The sequence below is a fragment of the Neovison vison genome, chromosome X (genome assembly GCF_020171115.1).
Source record: "Neovison vison isolate M4711 chromosome X, ASM_NN_V1, whole genome shotgun sequence".
In the NCBI taxonomy this organism is placed as follows: Eukaryota; Metazoa; Chordata; class Mammalia; order Carnivora; family Mustelidae; genus Neogale; species Neogale vison.
Genome location: NC_058105.1, coordinates 111,757,736 through 111,773,504, shown reverse-complemented (window position 1 = coordinate 111,773,504; position 15,769 = coordinate 111,757,736). Strand labels below are relative to the sequence as shown.

At 48.4% G+C, this 15,769-nt stretch overlaps 1 protein-coding gene across 5 annotated transcripts in view; it reads right to left on the bottom strand.

Annotated features, from left to right (window-relative positions):
- Positions 1–15,769, bottom strand: part of PCYT1B (phosphate cytidylyltransferase 1B, choline) — a 121,683-nt gene that overhangs the window by 26,972 nt on the left and 78,942 nt on the right. For all 5 annotated transcript variants that reach the window (XM_044235222.1, XM_044235220.1, XM_044235224.1 and 2 more), the window contains exons 4-7: positions 14,297–14,448; positions 11,283–11,361; positions 3,636–3,778; positions 633–821 (exon numbers count right to left, since the gene is read on the bottom strand). In XM_044235222.1, the coding sequence (XP_044091157.1) occupies positions 633–821; positions 3,636–3,778; positions 11,283–11,361; positions 14,297–14,448 (563 nt within the window). The remainder of the gene's footprint in view (positions 1–632; positions 822–3,635; positions 3,779–11,282; positions 11,362–14,296; positions 14,449–15,769) is intronic.

The following is a 15,769-nucleotide window of genomic DNA, read 5'->3' as shown; positions in this document are numbered from 1 at the left end:
TGTAGAATTTAGAGGAGACCCTCTGTAGTTTCTTTAAGATTTAGATCATGGTCTCAGTCCCCTAAGACTTGTATACTTTATCCCAACACATTTATGCCATGGAAAACAGGAAATTCAGGGCATGACAGGCATAGATGCAGGGCAAAATTATGCCTCTTCTCTCTCTCACATGCAATGGAAGAAGTTTCCTGACAAAAAAAGCTGACCAACACAACACATCTTTTGGCCCCTTCTCCCTTCGTGGATCCAAGAGCCCATTAGCTTATCTCACAACACAAATGCCATGACACCACTGACCCACTTGAATCTCATCCTCCAGATTTGCCTCATGTCCAGCTGAAAGACTACAGTGAGCTACAGAACCAACCTCTGTAGTACCAGACCTTCAGCAATTACCAAAAGGCTTCAAGGTCTGGACAAGAAATAGAAACAGAGACCAGAACTGGCTTTGGGTGCTAGTGGGTGCCATATTGAGGGATAAAGCCAAAACTAAATAAATGACACACACTTGAAGCTACTCGAGCAGATGTGCATATTGGACTGAGATAAGGGATACCCTCAAGTAGATCCATGAAGATGAAGATAAACCAAAAATGCCCGTCACCACAGGGCCAAGTGAAGTAATTACATACCCATGCGCCGTCAGGCCCAAACAGCTCTAGGAAGTTGCCAATGAATTCCCTTGACTTCTCTTCCCACTTCTGAATGAGATCATGACTCTTTTCTTCCACTCTGTTCACAAATTCCTTTGATCTTTCCTCTACATTCTTGACCTTTTCCTTCATCTTGTCTACTTGGTTCTGGAAGCGGTACTTCTTCTCCTGGTCAAAAATGAAAAGAGGAAAAAGAGATTTATCCCAGAGGGCATGAGAGAGACCAGTCATTCACACTAATGGTCATTTTATTTCGACTTGTGTTTGTTCTTAACCTGAAGAGTCAGGATGTTGCTATTTCCAAGGACTAGATTGACGGGAAGGCACATCTCGTAAGAAAAGTCATTTGTCATTAGTCTACTTGGATATGTAAAGTGAACTACAAGTGATTTTAATATTCTTTTTCTTGTAAACATCAGAGTTGAAGTCACTTATATAAGAACAAAAAAATACATATTTGCTGTTTATTACAGGTAGCTATTGGGCAACTCCCACCCCCCAATTCTCCTGAGATTTAGACAAAAGTATGAGTTGTCCATAGAATGGTCACTCAGAGGCTGCCCGCATTCTCTCTTTTACTGGGACATTGTTAAAACCAGTACTGGTTGAAATCAGCCACTGGCTAAGTCGTAAAAACCGTGTGTGACACTATAATTTTCATTGTAATGATATTTTCCTTTAAGCTAGTTGAATTGCATCTATTTTCTTGGTGATGAAGACAGCTTTCATCCTGATAGCCTCTCTGGACTGAGATTTCGTCCTCCTTATAGCCACTATGCAGCAATGCTCTTCCGGTGTGCCCAGAAGGCCCTGTATGCTAGGCAAGTCACACAAGCCACCTCTAAACCTGTTTCTTCCTGGTCAAGTGGAGATAATTATCATCCCTACCCCATCAAGTTCCTGTAACTATTAGGTCAGATCAGGCACATGAAGGGTTTGGCACAAAGCCTGGCATTTAAAAGTAAAAACACAGTGTGCGTTGGCTGTTTGATTACGATGAGGCAGCATAAGTAAGCCTCTCCTCGTGTCACCTGAGGAACGTGCTAGCAAAGCAAGGAAATAACATGAAATGAATGGCCTTCCCCTCCATGAAGTCATGATCTGTTCTCTCACAAGAAGGTTTTTTCTTCACCACATGGGACTCAAGTTCCTATCTCAGAATTTTTTGAGACACCTGAAATATTGAAATATTCAGCCTTTCCAAACTTGACTGCAGCCTCCGTGGGGCATGAGCTGCATGTAACGTGCGGCGCTGGGGTGGGGGGCAGCCCGGGCTGGAGGGGCCGGCAGCCATGCAGCAGGAAGCGCTGCCGCTGCTCCCTCTGCTCTGCTGGAGGGACCTCAGCCAGGTCCCCTCCAAGCACAGTGTTACTCATGTCTAAGTTGAGGGACCTGGACTAAGCGACGGCTGCTGGCAGTTTCCTGCCTCCTCTGAGGTTCTGTGCTTCATCGACGCGCCCATCTGACATTGGATTCTCTCTCTGAGCTGCAGCCAGCCTCGTCGCAGAAAGGCCGAGAGCCATCCACGCTCACTACATGGCTCCTTGAGCTAAGTGGCTTAGCTAAAGGCCGTTAGAAGAGAACGAGCAATAACTTTTGGAAACGGTTTCACATGCTTGAATGGCTGACTGGATTCAATTTAAAAGAACAGACAGTTTAATTTATTGAAATAACCAGGGCTTTATATTCTATAAGATACCAAATAATCACTTTGATGGGATTCTTCTCAGCCACTTGTTCTGGTGCCACTTGAACCCAACATTTTCTGTTTTGTTGCCCGACATGTGTGAAGCCACAGAGCCTAGACTCCCAAGCTCCTGCCTCTTGAGGACAAAGACGAACCACTGGTGGACAGTTAACAAACTGCTCCCCACCTAGAAGGCACCAACGATCGAGGTGTATAAGCTGCTGGATAGTGAGGGCTGTGATCAGAACCATCCAGTCTGGCAGAAAAATCACTCTTAAAAAAAATCTATTGGGTTGGGGGAGTGTGAAATTCCGCATGGATGAAGGGTTTCTGTTTTAATCAACTTTATCCCCTCTTCGGAGTCCAGGCAAATACAGTTGTCCAGATGCACTGACATCACCTGTAGCAACGGGACTGCCCTCTTAGCTTTGTAACAGCCTGTTTTGCTTGTTTTAAAGATTGTTTTAACAGTTGCTCTATTATTAAGCTAACAGCAGCTCTGTGGGAACAATACAGCGCAAATACAAAAGGAAGCCAAGGACTTTAGGCTTTATTTAAGCAGCTGTAATTTCTCTGGAAAATAAAAAAAAATGGCTGTTAAAGTTTCTAATGAGCATCTGTAAGGCTTTAATAAAATGAAAATTTAAAACTCATTTTCTCTGAGTTTAACTTTTCATTGCCTCTGCCTTCCTTCCTTCCCTTTGAGCAGAAGACAATGCTTGCCTTTCATGAGGGCAGATCTCTCAGACCCCCTTCAGTTAAGTCTGAGAACTCTCAAAGCAGGAGGTTGGAGGAGAAGGGAGACAGCCCCTTTATAAAACGTGGAGCTCACTACTGTGGGCTTTGATTGACTTAAGTTAGTCCTTTGGACACTGTTTTCTCCATCTGTAAAATGGGGAGAATACAGGGGCACCTGGGTGGCTCAGTGGGTTAAGCCTCTGCCTTCAGCTCAGGTCATGATCTCAGGATCCTGGGATCGAGCCCCGCATCAGGCTCTCTGCTCAGCGGGGAGCCTGCTCACCACCCCCAACCACCCGCCTGCCTCTCTGCCTACTTGTGATGTCTGTCAAATAAATAAAATCTTAAAAAAATTGTTTTTAAATGGGGAGAATATATCAGTTCACCATTATGCAGACTGAATTAGGACAATAAATATACAAGATCAAGAACACCGTGGTGCTGGAATTTAAAACAGAAACGCTGTGAGGGATACAACAAGCGCTCAGCAAATGGCGGCAGTGCTGGTGTGTGTGGTGTCTGTCAGAGGACGTGGGGGCGGGGGGTGGCACGCTTACATTTATGAAGCTGACATTGAGCTCCTTGGCTGTGTACCCTCTCTGCAGGTTGCGTCGGGCATAAACATCATAGTCGCGGACGATTCTGGTGATGATGTCTGACGTTGAGATGCCTTCCGTTCTCTGAGTTGGAACAAACATTCCTGTTCAAAGAATAAAGAGGAGAACAAGAGTGAGATGGTCTCTGTTGCCCCGTTTTCCGTGAACACTCGCTTCCAGGACTGAGCGGCGGCTCCTGGGTGCGTGAGTGAGGCTTTTGCACGTGGCGCCAGCTGGCTGGTCCGGGCTCAGCTCCGTGCACTTCCGGCCGGCCCGGCACCCTGGCCCTGGGCCCTGGGCGCTCCTGGCATTCATTCGTGCCATGTCCTGCTTCTCTGCCCCAGGTCCCCCCTCCCTGCCTACACCAGCTGCAGCCTTCCTCCTCCTCCGGCAGGGCCCAGCTTCGAGGTGTCATCTCTGCCAAGTCTTTCCTGATAGCACCAAGCAGAAGCCACAACCTCCAGGATACAAACCTATCTTCCATTAACAAACACAATTTAAATGCCCGTCTCCTTGTCAAAGGGGAACGTTTTCAAAGTAGAGATCATGCCTCGATAGCCAGCCCCCTGCTCGCTGCCCTTTTCTGGCACATGGAAAGTGCTTGACAAATGCAAATTAAATGAGTGACTAGAGAGCCACAAGCATGACAGGCAAGTCCCCTGCTTCCCTAAGGAACTCTGCAACACATTCGGCTGAGGAAAAGACCCAAAGGCACTATTTTGTCATCTCTGATTTGAAGACATGTCCTTGGGTTGCTGGATGATTTTATCTCCCTCTCAATAGTCTACTCTGGATGGTGGTTTCACCACTCAGGACTGGGTCATCTGGAACAGTTGGGACTGAGTAAAATAAGCTCAAAGGATGCCAAGTTCTAAAAGACCCTCCTTACCGTCCTCAAGGCTGAATTTGGATGCACCGATACAGGGCTATAAAGAGGTCGCTAGTGTTATCGAAGCAAGAATGTGGTTGTTGCTTACACTTCTGTCAACTGAAATGACATGTTGGCAGCTGAGGTATTTATACCCAGTAGGATTATGGCCACTCAGAGACATCAGGGATGGGACAGCATGATGGACAGGGCCTAGGGACAAGGGCGCTGGGTTCTCTGGAGACTTGGGCTAGACTCATTCCTCAGAAGTCAAGTTTCTTAACCTCAGTGTCCAAAACTGAGAAATGAGGTGACCAGACAAGATGACCTTGGGCTCATCTGTGCCACCTCCCTCTCCCTCACTTCCCATGTCCAGTCACTCTCCTTCCACTCACCAGTCTACTCCCTAAGAGGCTCCCCAATTCACCCACTTTTCTCCTTCCTCCATCTAAAGCCATCTAGCACTATCTGGCTCAAGGATTATATCAAGAGCCTCAAAACCAGTCTCCGGTGATACTGATTTTTGTTCCCTCAACCCTGTTTACACATAGCAAGAGCCACAGAACAATCTTTCAAAATAGAAATCAGAGGGCTGCCCAGCATCTTTCACTGGCTTTCTACGGTCCTCAGTATTCAGACCCAAATCTGTACCTTGGCTCTGCAGCGGCGTACTTGACCCCTTCCCTGCACGCTCTCATGAGCCTCATCGAAGACCCACTCCCCAAGCTCACTGCCTAAGCCAAGGCCCCTGGGCTCCACCACCGTGAGCGGCCCCATTGTCCTTGGATTCTCCAGAGGTGGGCAGCAAGCTAAGCCTGCCTGAGCCCCCCACCCTGGACTTGAGCGTCCTGACAGGGTGGGCCCCCTCCCCCCACTCTGCCACCAACATCCTCTCTACCCGGCCAACTCCCAGTCATCCCCTGGGCTTCACCTTCAGCGTCACTTCCTCAAAGAAATCTCTCAAGCCCTGGGCTGGCTCTTCTGGCTTTTATTCCCTCTCATGCTCCACGGCTCTTTTCCTTCAAAATTCCAAGGTCTTTATAGAGCAGCTTCTTCAGCAACTGCCTTCCCACTTGACAATAAGCTACGTGAGGGAAGGGACTGCTCCTGTCTTATCCTGCTCGAGATTCTCCGCATCGGGCCGCAAGCAGGCGCCGGGAGAAAATATGCTGCCCGACTGAATAGAGGACTACTGATCTCTAAGGGCCTTTCCAAAGCCACTTCTGTTTCTCTTGTCCCCCGTGACCTTGTCAGCCTTCTGGCCCCTGCCAGGGCGGCCCACGGAATTCGCGGCCGGTGTCAGCTGCACATGCGTGGTAGCCGCAGCCGGCAGCTACTCCTGCTATGGGAGACAAAGCACCCGCTTTCTAATACTCTGGGGCTCAGAGCACGGATTTGGGGTTTACAGCTAGGTCAAAAACTTCGCCTCCCACTTCTTGAGAATACAGACGCAAACACAGAAGACCAAAGGGAAGGCAGAAGGTGTGACCATCCCAACATCTGTAGCTGAACAGCCCCAACCGACTCAGCTGTGCAGGGGGCCCTGGGGGCTGGGGGGTCTCAAGCTGAGCAGTCCCAAGCTGGGGGACTGAAACAACATCCTCACCTTGGTGGGAGCAGCAGGGACCTTTCCAGTGAGCACCGCATCCCATCTTTCAGCAGGCTGATCCTTTTCCCACCCCTTGCCACCTGGTGAACCATTTGGAAGATCCTCCGGCCCCTAGCAGATTTCAGCAAGTCACTTAGGCCCCAGTGACATGAGCGCCCCCATTCTGTGAGCCACAGAGTAAGGGCTCCCTGGCTGAGTAACAGGAAGTTGGGGGCGGGGACAGGCTTGCTTTGGTGGGGAGGGAGGTCTGTGAAAGAAGCCAAGCCCTCTGCTGACATAATGAAGCACCCGGCTTCCTCCAAATCCTAATTAGTGCTCTGCTAAAAATATTCGGTAATGAGCATGATCAGAGAACCTTTTTTATCATGCTTTTCCGAATTGCAGTGTTTGGCTATGGAGCTATTTTAAGCAGCAGCCAAGCACACGATAATGAAGGAACCTTTCGAAGGTAGTAGGGCCACAGCAGCCGGCGGACGAGGCCCGCAGACCTGACAGTCCGCCTCATCTGCGCACCATCCTTCCATCCAGCTTTGCCGGAGGGTTTTGACGTTTAGCTCTGACAAGCAAAGCGGAGAGCTGCAGAGTTTAATCCCTACCCTCGATAGCTCTGGTTTCTTTTAAAGTGACTGGTGACTTTCAGAGTAGATCTGAATTAGACTGCAAGAGCCCGGTGTGGACGCCGAGGCCATTTCTGAGCATCTTCCTTTCATGATGAATGCCATGGCCTTCTCTGCCGCGGCTCTCCCCCGGCGAGCCAGCAGCAGAGCAGACCAAGGGGCCTGTGGGAGGAAGGGTCACAGGTGGTCTCTGCCTGTGCGCCGGGGGCAGGTAGGACACCACCTGACCGTTCGATCTGAAGACAGGAAGCGGGGTGAATAGAGGAAGGCGCCATCCCCGTCCCCCGGGATTACCGGCCCCCAACAAAAAGAAGGTGGTAGTAGTGACACCGGCGCACGTCCATGGCTGGGGCCCAAGAGGCCCTGAGGCTTCGGTCAGGGCTGCTGACTCTCCGAAGCCGCCCTGCTAGGACACACACCCTCGCGGGCAGCCCCGCGCTTGCCGAAGCCCACGCACCACGCCGAGGAGCGACGAGCAGGCGCTGCGGCGTCCGCCACGGCTGAGCGCCCTGTGGACCACCAGCACCCACTGCCAGCCAGACAGGGGCACCGTCTGGGACCCCCAGGCCACCTGGGGCTTCGGATGACCACAGTCCCAGGCAATAGCTGAGTATACCCATGGGAGAGACCCCAAGCAAGAACCACCCCACCAAGCCTTACAAAAGCACAAGCAAAAGGAAGTGGCTCTTTTACGCCACCGACTGTGGGAGTAATTTGTTATGCAACAATAGGGTGCCGGATCGCTTTTGAGTGAGGAGAATGTTGGACCTGTTCCTATATCCTAAAATCGGGAAAGCAACTTTTTCTTAGCTCACTAGAGACTACTCACCTAGCATAAAACCACCACCGAGTGCATGTTTTTACTCTACAAGGCAGCTGAGAAACTGTCCCCCCAGGAATCATGGATTCCATTCACCCCGGGTGAACTGTACCTGGTCTACATTCTTGCTACTCTGAGTGAAGTCTATGGACTTGCAGGACCTACCAACCCAGCAGCTCCTTAGAAATGGGGATCTGAGTCCCACCAGACCTAATGAACCCAAATCTGCATTTAAGGAGATCCTGCAGTATGTCTCCCAAGGCGAGGGAAAAAAAAGCAAAAATAAACTATTGGGACTAAATCAAAATAAAAAGCTTCTGCACAATGAAGGAAACAACCAACAAAACAAAAAGACAGACAACCTACCAAATGGGAGGAGATAGGTGCACATGACATAGCCCATAAGGAGTTAGTATCAAAATACAGAAAGAACTTATGCAACTCAACACCAAAAAATCCAATTACAAATGGGCAGAAGACATGAAGACGACATACAGATGACCAACAGACACATGAAAAGATGTTTAACATCACTTGTCGTCGGGGAAATGCAAACACAAACTACACTGAGGTATCAGCTCACCCCTGTCAGAATAGCTACAATCGAAGACAGAAGAAACAGCACGTGTTGGTGAGGATGTGGTGAAAAAGGAGCCCTCGTATGCACACTGGTAGAGCCACGGTAGAAAAGATTATGGAGGTTCCTCAAAAACTTAGAAATATAGAATTACCATAGGGTCTGGTAATAGTACTACTGGGTGTTTACCCAAAGAATACAAAAGCTGTAATTCAGGAAGATACACGCACCCCTATGTTTACTGCAACATGATTTACAACAGCCAAGACAGAGAAGCAGCCCAAGGGTCTGCTGACAGACAAATGGATCAAGATGTGGCACATGTGGACCATGGAACATGACTCAGCTCTACAAACGAATGAGCTCTTGCCATGTGCAACACCATGGATGGGCCTAGAGGGTGTTATGCCGGGGAAATAAGTCAGAGAGAGACAAATGCCATAGGATCGCATTCATATGTGGAATTTAAGAAACCAAACACGTGAACAAAGAAAAAAAGACAAACCAAGAAGTAGACTTAACTGTAGAGAACAGTCAGTTACCAGAGGGGAGGTGGGGAGGGATGAGGGAAATAGGCGAAGGGGATTAACAGTGCACTTTCGACGATGAGCACTGAGTAATTGTACAGAATTGCTGACTACTCTACTGTACACCTGCAACTAATAGAACACTGCATGTTAAGTGTATGCGGGGAGGGGAGGGAAAGAGAAGAAAAGCAAGATTCTGTAGGGATCTATAGTCACATTCACATTCGACAAGCACTGGTCTATACCAGGTCCTTCATGGCGATTTTAAGGAAGGACCAGCCAGCTCACAGCCCAGATCTTACACTTAGACAGGTAACCATCGCTCCATGCCATAAGCCATCTCCACGTAACTGATTCCTCAGCCAGTTTCTCCCCTCCTACTCCTGCCATGTTCCTCAGCAGCCCGCCAGGTCTAAAGGCTACGGTGGTTTGGAGCAATTTAGAGCAGGTGGTCAGCCTCTCCCTTTAATAAAGGGGTGAAGGACTCAGGGGCCATGATACCAATGCAAAGCAAACAGATTAGATGCAAAGGCTGATATAATTACCCCTAGACTGCCCCGTCATCTAAGTAATTTGAAAAACTCTGTAAGACAGTGTGCGCGTCCAAATTATCTGGGTAAACAACTCTACTCCCTGCAGAGTGGGCAGAGTCCCTGCAGACAGAAGGCCTCCATCCTAAGCCGAGTCCCCATCAGACTGCATCAAAAGCGCCCTCTTGCTTAGCCAGCACTGAATGAGCACCATACACGTACCAGGGGCTCTGCTGGGGATGGGAAGATGGAGGAGACATGGCAGAGACCGCACCATTTCATTCTAGCTAGACACACACACGCATGCACACACGCACGCACGTACACACGGCACGCACGCCAGCCCACGCACTATCAGGATGCCATCAGAAGGGAGCTGAGAGAAAGATGCATTTGCAAGGAGTATCTCAGCAGGGATAGGGGGGGGTAGTGCTGCGGAATTACGCCCCCAGGAGAGAGGCATGTCAAGGGCTGGCTCCTCAGCTGGGCACAGAATAGGCGTGGAAGCCCAGAGGAAGGGCATGCCTGGCCCACAGAAGAGCTGGAGCCAAGGCGCTAAATGGGGGTGCTTCCGGGCACTAGGATGGACTCCACTGGCCTGGAGTTTAGGACCTGAGCAAAGCGGTGCAGAGCCCAGGCTAGCAAGATGGAGAGGTTGGGCAGGGCCAAGGGACAAAGACCCAATCACAAAACCCAGGAGTGGTGAGAGAGACTAAAGGGAAAGAGAAGGTCCCAGAAGTAGAGGACAAGAGAGCACCTTAGAGAGGAGAGTGGTCAGCAGGGTTGTTACAGCCAGAGGAGGACAGCAAAGAAGCCACTAGACTGGGTGGTCTGAAGGTCATCAGGGAACTGAGGGAGGATGGGACAGAAGTCAGAGCACAGGTAGCTGAGGAATGACGGAGGGGGTACACCGGCGAGGTGCCGGCGAGGGATGGCGCAACAAGGATGGGACTGGAGAAGGGAGAGGGAGGGCAGAAGAGGGATTTTGTTATTTTGTTTTTGTAGACTCTCAAACAGTAGTAAACTGAGAAGAAGCTGCTGGAGAGTGAGAACCCTGCACACCAAAGAGGGGAGGCCTACAGCAGGCAGCCTTCAAGGAAGGGAGGAGGGGATTCAGGTAGAGAAGTCAGCCTGGGACAGACAACCTACCCCTTCCCGCAGGATGCAGGAGGGGAGGCGACGGTGCAAGCGCTTACAGGTACATCAGGTCAGGAAAGTAAATGTTATCAAGGAACATCAAGAATCCCGCTGAGGCTGGAAACCAAGGATCTGTTACGATGCCCAACAGTGATTTCCCTCAAGTCCTCAGCGGCAAAGGAATAGGGACAGAGAACTTGGCAAAGCAGTGAACCCCAGGGAGTCTCCAATGGAAGGAAACCTGCCTCTCTCCAGCCCCCCAATAACTCCCTGGGATAGACTAGTCTCTGACCTTCAAAGAAATGTTTGGTGACAGCTGGAACAGTTTTCCAAAGCTCAGGCACCACGCCTGCCCTCCATGACAGCACTTCACAGTTTGGCGAAGAAGTATTTTACCTGATTTCCCAAACATTTACCCATTCTTTTTTTGCTTCTGCGTGTGGTACCTGAGGACATTACTATCATGTGACAGAATGACAGGTGAGAGGACTGACTTTGGAGACAAGGAGTCCAGATTGCTAATGACCTAGTTATCTGTCTTCTGGAAGGAACTTTCTTGGAAATATAAAATAATTTCATTCTGAATTCTAAATATGAATGAGGGAAATGATTGCCCTTTAAATAATAAGGTCCTATGACTTTTGTCTGATGAGCCCTAAAATGGAGCCACACACTAGAAGTTGGTATACTCGTGGTTCAGCAAAGAGTACTTTGGTGCTTGAGTTAATTCTTCTATAAATACCTAAATGCTGTCTGTCCTTTGACTGGGTCTTAGCACATGTCAACAGCAGCTTATAAAGGCTACTTGGCAGACATCTGAAATTCCAGTGCCTTCCATGTATATGCTACAAGACTAGGGCAGGGGTGTCTTATTATACCTGACAGTTATAATGCGGTGGACAGGTGAGCACAAGGGAACTCACCTGCTTCCTTTATATGCTTGTAAACATCATCAGAACCAGCAGAAGAGTAGGGTATATCATCATGGGCCACAAAGTCAATCTGTTGGGGGAGAGAGAAGTGATGTCATCACTGGGATGGATGTGCAAATGCCTTTTTTTTTAAACTTTTTTAAAAAAAGATTTTATTTATTTGTCACAGAAAGAGAGAGAGAGAGCAGGTAGAGGAAGAAGCAGGCTCCCTGGGACGCCTGGGTGGCTCAGTTGGTTGGACAGCTGCCTTCGGCTCGGGTCATGATCCCAGCGTCCTGAGATCGAGTCCCACATCGGGCTCCTTGCTCCGCGGGGAGCCTGCTTCTCCCTCTGACTCTGCCTGCCTCTCTGCCTGTGCTCGCTCTTGCTCTCTCTCTCTCTCTCTCTGACAAATAAATAAAATCTTTAAAAAAAAAAAAAGCAGGCTCCCCAATGAGCTAGAAGCCCGCTGTGGGACTTGATCTTAAGACCCTGGGATTATGACCTGGACAGAAGGCAGACGCTTAACTGACTAAGCCACCCAGGCCTCCCAGCGTGCAAATGCCTTTTGAAATAAAGCAGTCATAATAAAGCAGTTGAAACAAGCAGTTTACAATGTGCCTTTGATTCCTTGACTGAAAGGTACTGCCTGCCAACTGTCTCCATTTCCAGGAGATAAAGGGAACTAGATTGGTTGGTCTCCTTCTCTGGTCCCTCTCTTTCCTCTGACAGGAGGCTTTCTAGGGCTTCTGCCCTTCTGTCTTTAAACTTCCTCCTCAGAGAATTTATTCATGCTTCAGATTTTAATCACCCTTGCTATGACAAGGAACCCAAACCTCTGTTTCCTGTCCCACTGATGGCAACAGGCCCTCACACTTAATCCATGTTTTATATGGTAAAAATGAATTCACACCTTTTTTATTTGAGCTCCCTAACCACCTTGTTAGGCGGGTGGGACCTATACCACTGTTTCCATTGGGACAGAAGGCTGCCGAAACTAGAAAACCTGTCATGTTTGCCCCAAATCACCCCTTTCTATTTTGCCACCCTTTGGAGTCACTTTAAAATCAACCTATTTGAAATTGAACTCAGCCTGAAAACAGGTGTCCCCTCCTCGCGGCACCTCCAGTTTCCCAATGTACCTAGGCCCCAAACACCTTGGAACTGGGCTTCTTTCCCTACTTCCTTCAGTCTCCAGGCACAAAAGTCCCCAGGGCCCCCGAGGTGTATGTGTGTGTGTGTGTGTGTGTGTGTGTGTGTGTGTGTGCATGCGCATGCGTACATGTGAACGTCCCCGCACGCACACGCACCCAGTAGGCCCTTTCCACGGCTGATACACGAAATCCAGGGCCCTGTCACCTGGACTACGGCTTCCAGCCTGTGCCTGCCCTTCCTCACTGCTGTCTCCTTTCCAAGCCACCTGTCACGTGGAAGGCAGGTCCTTAACCGGGTTTCTTCGTGTCCTCCTCCTTCCTCCTAAACTCCCCTAGCTCCCTGTTTCCTACTCCATCAAATCAAAACTTGCTGCCTGGCTTTTGAAGCCCTTTGTAACGAGGCTTGGCTCCACCTCGAGACGTAGTTAACAGCAGCAATACCATCCACCTGCCCCACCGCTTACCAGCTAGAGAAATCAGACATTGGCCGTAAGGATTAAATCAGCATTTCTGAACCTTGACACCTGTGACATTTTAAGGTGGATCATTCTTGGGGGGGGGGGTGCCCTGGCTTTTACCCGTTAGATGCCGGTAGCACCCCTAGCTGCACCCAGTTGCTGCGACAATCAAAAATGTTCCCAGACACTGCCACATGTCCCTTGAGGACAAACTCAAGCCCAGTTGAGAATCACTAGATTGAACGATGTCCTCATGGAAAGGTGCTAAAAGTGATAACCAGTGCACAGTAAGCACTCAGTCACTGTTGTTATTCAATCCATTCTTGGGACTCAAACTTAATTCCTCTTCCTCTCCGATATATAACAATGATGATGACAAAGTCTCACGGTAGCCATGAGACTTAATGTGATTCACGTAGGAGCAAAGCCCTCAGCACAGTGCCTGGCACGCGGTGAATCAGAGACAGTGGCTGTCACTACCCTCATCTGTACGCCCATCGTGCCTGGCACAAGCCGAACATACAATAGATGCTCAGTAAAAATGTGTTAGTGATTGCTGGAAGCAAATCGTATTGTAGTTTCTCCTTTTGCTTTTTATTCTTGCTGGGAAATTATCTCCTCTGCTATTACCCATGCACATTTATCAGTGTTCTCTCTCCTCTTCTGCATCGGGAATTTAAAAATAGAAAAGAAAACTCTTAGAACAGCTTCATCTTGTGGGTTTTTTTTTTCTTTTTTTTTTGGTACGGCTTATAAAAGGAAAGAATAGCTCCTAATGTGGGGCTGGTAGGGAGACACAAAGCACATAATTTCATGCAGATCAAAAGAATTTCTCGTGTTTTCAACTAATAAAAATCTTTTATCAGTAGGAGTCTCAGGGTCACAAAATCATAGATATAAAGTTCTTTCCTTAAAAGCTGACCTGTGTCCTTCTGGATATAATGTGTGTTCCTTTTTTCTTTGCAAATGATGCCTGTGAATATACAAGCATCAGTAATGATGACAGTGTGGTAATGACAATGATGTTTTGGAGCTCTGGCTATGGGCCAGCTAGTGTTCAGTGTTTTACTTACATGATCTCATTAGGTTTTCAAAACGAGCCCTGGGAGAAGTACTGCCATCACCCGACTTTACAGTTTAAGTAAGTAAGTTCAAGATCTTGCTCAAGGTCCCACAGTTAGGAAGGGAGAGAAGCCGCACTTGGACGTGGATGGTCTAGCTCTAGCACCCACAGTGAGGAAGCGAGAGGATATCAGTCCCCAGGCCCGGGCAGAAGACAGGTGCTGTATCAAGTGATACATGACAGTTCCTGAAGTTACCTCTTTTAGGGAGTAGAAGCTTCTGGGCTTTCCGCATGTAGACTGCAGAACCAGACTCTAGTTCTGCTACTTAGAGAACATGGAAGAGTAAGTACCTTGTGTTTTTCCAGAAACTCTGGGGTGAGTGTCCACGGAGCATCTCTAATGACTTCATCCACATAGCGACAGTGTCTGAGAGCTTCGTATCTCTCTGCTTCGTTCATCACAGTGAAGCCTTTGAATTTGTGGGTGAGGTCATCACTGCAAACTGAAAAGAGACACACGCATGAAATGCTGCTACCTGGCCCAGGCCCTGCTTGCTGCCATCCTGGGCCTTCAGGGCTTATTCAGCAAAACAAGAGGAGCTCAGCCTTACTTGGTACACACATAATCAGACTTGTTTTTCTACAGGAACCAAGGATCACGAAAACAAAGCAAGCTGAAATCCATCAGCAATTAAGAATTCCATTTTAATGTTAATTTCAAATTCATTCTCTGTTGCAACTTTTATTAAAATTATTCTTCACACTACCTAATGTGACTTCTGTATCTTTTATTTTCCTATTCCACCATTTGATAAAAAATACGATTTGGGAAAAAAAAATGGCCAAATAACCAGAGAGAGAGGAAAGAGAGAGAACAAGAAAGGAAGCAGGAAGCCTGAGTTTCAGAAGGTTTGAATAATCAGTTCCAGTTCCCTTGCTAGATCATTGTACTTAGTAACCCAAGTGTGATTGCTTTGCAGGCATGTGTGCCTGGGCACACACACTTCTGTTCCCTGGACTGAGGTCCAGTCACTACACATCAGACCACACAATCAAGAGGAGGAAGTCATAAGACAGAAGATCTGATCTAGCAGAATTCATCCTTGTAACATTTCTTTCCTTTCTAGATCTCAGGTTCCTGAATCTCCCAGTGAGGGGTTAATATCATCCATTCTTAACCTTAGAAAGGATTTTTTGAGTGTTTACATAAAAGCGCTTTGAAATAAACAGAACAGGAAATATTATTCATTATTCTGTTCTGAATATATTTGTTCTTGGGAAAGGCAGCTTTCCTAGGTGTCAGTGAGGGTGGTTCCAGTCCCGGTTAACCAATACCCTGGAGAAGGTCCCCCGCTGCAGCCAGACCACCCTGACTGCTCTGTAAGACGTTTTATGTACACATGACAAATTTACAAAATTTAAGCATTCAATATATGTTTTAAAAGCAAAAATATAATTATTTTCTTGGAACCGAAGGATGACCCACATGCAGAACCCAGTCTAGCCACAGAGCAAGTGCGCCGACGGCCACGGCCAGCATCGGTGGCAAACCTCCCAGGGCAGCCCTCACTCGATCCACCTCCAAACCATCAGCAGACCCAGACCTGCTGCACCCCTTTCAGAGTGCACCTGCCAGCCACGTGGGTCTCCCCACTCCTCTCTTCACCAGCCTGCCCAACTTCTCCCCGCCCGGATTACTGCCCTTGTCTCCTAACTTGGCTCTTGTTCCAGCCCTGCCCACCCCCAGCAGTATCCTCCTATTGGCCAGAATGATCCCCCTTAAAACCTGTTCTGAGGCTCAGAATCTTTCCCGTCTCCCTCGGG